The following is a 2,726-nucleotide window of genomic DNA, read 5'->3' on the forward strand; positions in this document are numbered from 1 at the left end:
CAGCAGGATTGCTTGAGCCCAGGAGTCTGAGGTTGCTGTGAGCTAGGTTGATGCCACGGTACTCTAGCCCAGGCAACAGAGTGAGACTCTGTCTCAGAAAAGAAAAAAAAAATAGGATTAAATAAATAAGTAAAGTTGTGACTTCATTGGACATCACATTCAGATCTGTTTGTCCTTTGCTCTTTCGCTTGCCTTCCCCATCAGAACGTGAACCCCATGAAGGCAGTCATTTTTCATGCATTTTGCCCACTGCTGTATTCCAACACCTAGAAAAGTGCCCGGTAACACAGGAGGTGCCCAATAAATATTTGATGCAGAGGTGAATGAATAAATACTCATCAGTGTCGTTAGGCATTTATTATTAGTCTACTTTTTCCCACGCTATGCCAAGCACTTTATAACCATAACTATGCAGGAGGTGTATCAAAAAGGAGGAGCGAAGAGTTGAGGAAACTGGATTTGAATCCAGGCTCTGCCACTTGCTACCCTGGGGAAGTAAATTTACCTCCTGGAGCTGCAGTTGCCCACCAGTCACCGTGAGGCATTGTTCTTGGCACGTACAGGCAAGAGCCATTGCACCTTGGGAGGTGAGAAATAATGCCTATGTTCGCCTCCGGTCATTCCATGCGAACTGTCGTGGACTGAGCACCAGCCAGCTCCAAGCTGGGAGCAGAGATAAAGCAGACACTGTGTCTGTTCTCTAGAGCCCCGTTTCGTAAGCTGGCTAGCTGTGCGTCCTCGGGCCAGGCACCTAACCTTCTGTGCCTCAGTTTCCCCATTAGTAAAACGGAGAATAATGACTATACCAGTCTCCAAGGGTTGCTGGGAGAGGTCAGTGGCTGCTCGGCCCAGAGATGGGTGGAGGAAGTGCTCAGTGAATGTCACTGTTATTCTATGCAAAGCCACTGCCCTACCTCTGGATCTTGGCTTCTCCATTCAGGAAACAGGTGTCAGGGGCCTGCGAAAACTTCAGCATGCTAGTTGCTAACATACTGCTTTGTGGCTCTAAATCCTTCCTTTTCCCTTTGTACTCCATACCCTAGAGCAGCAGTCCCCAAACATTTTGGCATCAGGGACCAGTTTCGTGGAAGACAATTTTTCCACGGACTGGGAGGTGAGGGAGGAGACAGAGCTCAGGCAGTGATGCGAGCAATGGGGAGCGGCTGTAAATACAGATGAAGCTTCACTAGCTCGCCTGCCGCTCACCTCCTGCTGTGTGGGCTCCCCCCACAACTGGTTCCTAAGTTTCATGGAAGACAATTTTTCTACTACAGACAGGAGGCCAGATGGAGCTCTGTGGCCTAGTCCCTATCTGGGAGTTGGGGACCACAGCCCTAGAGGGTGGTGGCTGTTTCAAACAGTTACTATGAGCTAGATTGCTTCAGTAGTCCCTTTCCGTTCTTCCAGGCCCTTCCACACATGTCAAATAAATCCCTACATTACATCCCCTCTCTTTGAAATACCTTGAGTGGGGTTTGACCCTGATCCAACCTCACTGTAGTGTAGGGAGCCCCCATCTGGGCCAGCCAGGCCGTACCTGCAGCTTCTTGAGTTGGCTGTTGACAGTGGCCAGATCCCCGCCAGGGTCTACATCTTGCAGCTGGCTTTCCATGTGAAGGAGCTTCTTGTCCAGCTCAGCGAAGCTCTGCACTAGCTGGTCAGCCTTGCTGGCCTCAAAGAGCTGCCGCGCCTTGGCCTGGGTGGTACTCTCCAGCTCCGCCCAGCACTGCCGGATCTCACCCAGCTTCTTCCTCACAGAGGCGGCCAGCTCTGGCTTCTCCTGCATCAGTTGCTGGCCCTCCTGCCCCAGGAAGGCGGATGTCAGGAAATGAGGAGGAGGGGATGGGTGGTGGAGAGGCACAGAGAAATATGGCAGGGCAACAGGATACGAGGATAGATGTGGGGAGAGAGTCAGAGGTGGGAAGTTGGACACACACAGGGAGGCAGAGACAGAGGGACAGAGGCAGAGATACACCCAGAGATGGAAGGAACCAAGGAAAAGAGACAAAAAGAGAGAGAGAGACAGACATAGGTGAGGAGAGGGAGACAGAGAGATGGAGTGAGAGAAGAGAGACACAAACAGAGACAAGGGAAGGAGACAGGGAGAGACAGTCGCAGAGTGATGGACACAGAGACACACGCACAATGAGAAACAGGTGGAGAGGACCATGAGACAGACAAGGAGAGAGAGAGAGAGATAAAAGAGAGAGAGAGTGAGAGAGGCGGGGAGAGAATGAACTTCCATTAAACTCAAAATCAAGAAAGTTGGCTTTGCCACATGTCACAATTTACAGGCTATCGGTGGCCATTTAAGGGTTTAAGGCCAACCTGGGGCTTTCTGTCTGAGTCAGAAAAGTAGGGTAGACCTCCAGGGCTGCAGGCCTAGGGGTTCAGCTAGAGTAGGGAGAAGTTCTGGGGGTGGAGACCTAGAGCAAAAAATCTGCCTGAGTCCCTCGGAAGTCAAGCTCCTTGGTGGGCCAGAGCTACATATATTATGTTCCATATTAAAAGTAACAGTATCATAGTAATTACAGCTCTTAGGTGCTTGGCCTTGTACTAAGCACTTTATGTGCAGAAGAGCCAGAGAAGTGGTTATATTTATTATTTAATTAATTTTAGAGAAGAGCAAACTGAAGCTCAAAGAGGTTAACACAATTCCCTAGGCCCCACAGATTGTAATAGGCACAGATACAATTAGAACCCAGGGCTGTAAGAATCTAACGTTC

General features: G+C 50.0%; 1 protein-coding gene across 1 annotated transcript in view; it reads right to left on the reverse strand.

The window, feature by feature from the left end:
- SPTBN4 (spectrin, beta, non-erythrocytic 4) overlaps positions 1 to 2,726 on the reverse strand; it is a 77,585-nt gene that overhangs the window by 32,478 nt on the left and 42,381 nt on the right. Inside the window, exon 19 of the mRNA XM_012656965.1 lies at positions 1,538 to 1,801. Coding sequence (XP_012512419.1) covers positions 1,538 to 1,801 — 264 coding nt within the window. The remainder of the gene's footprint in view (positions 1 to 1,537; positions 1,802 to 2,726) is intronic.

The sequence above is a fragment of the Propithecus coquereli genome, unplaced genomic scaffold, assembly GCF_000956105.1.
Source record: "Propithecus coquereli isolate 6110/MARCELLA unplaced genomic scaffold, Pcoq_1.0 Scaffold53, whole genome shotgun sequence".
Taxonomy (NCBI): Eukaryota; Metazoa; Chordata; class Mammalia; order Primates; family Indriidae; genus Propithecus; species Propithecus coquereli.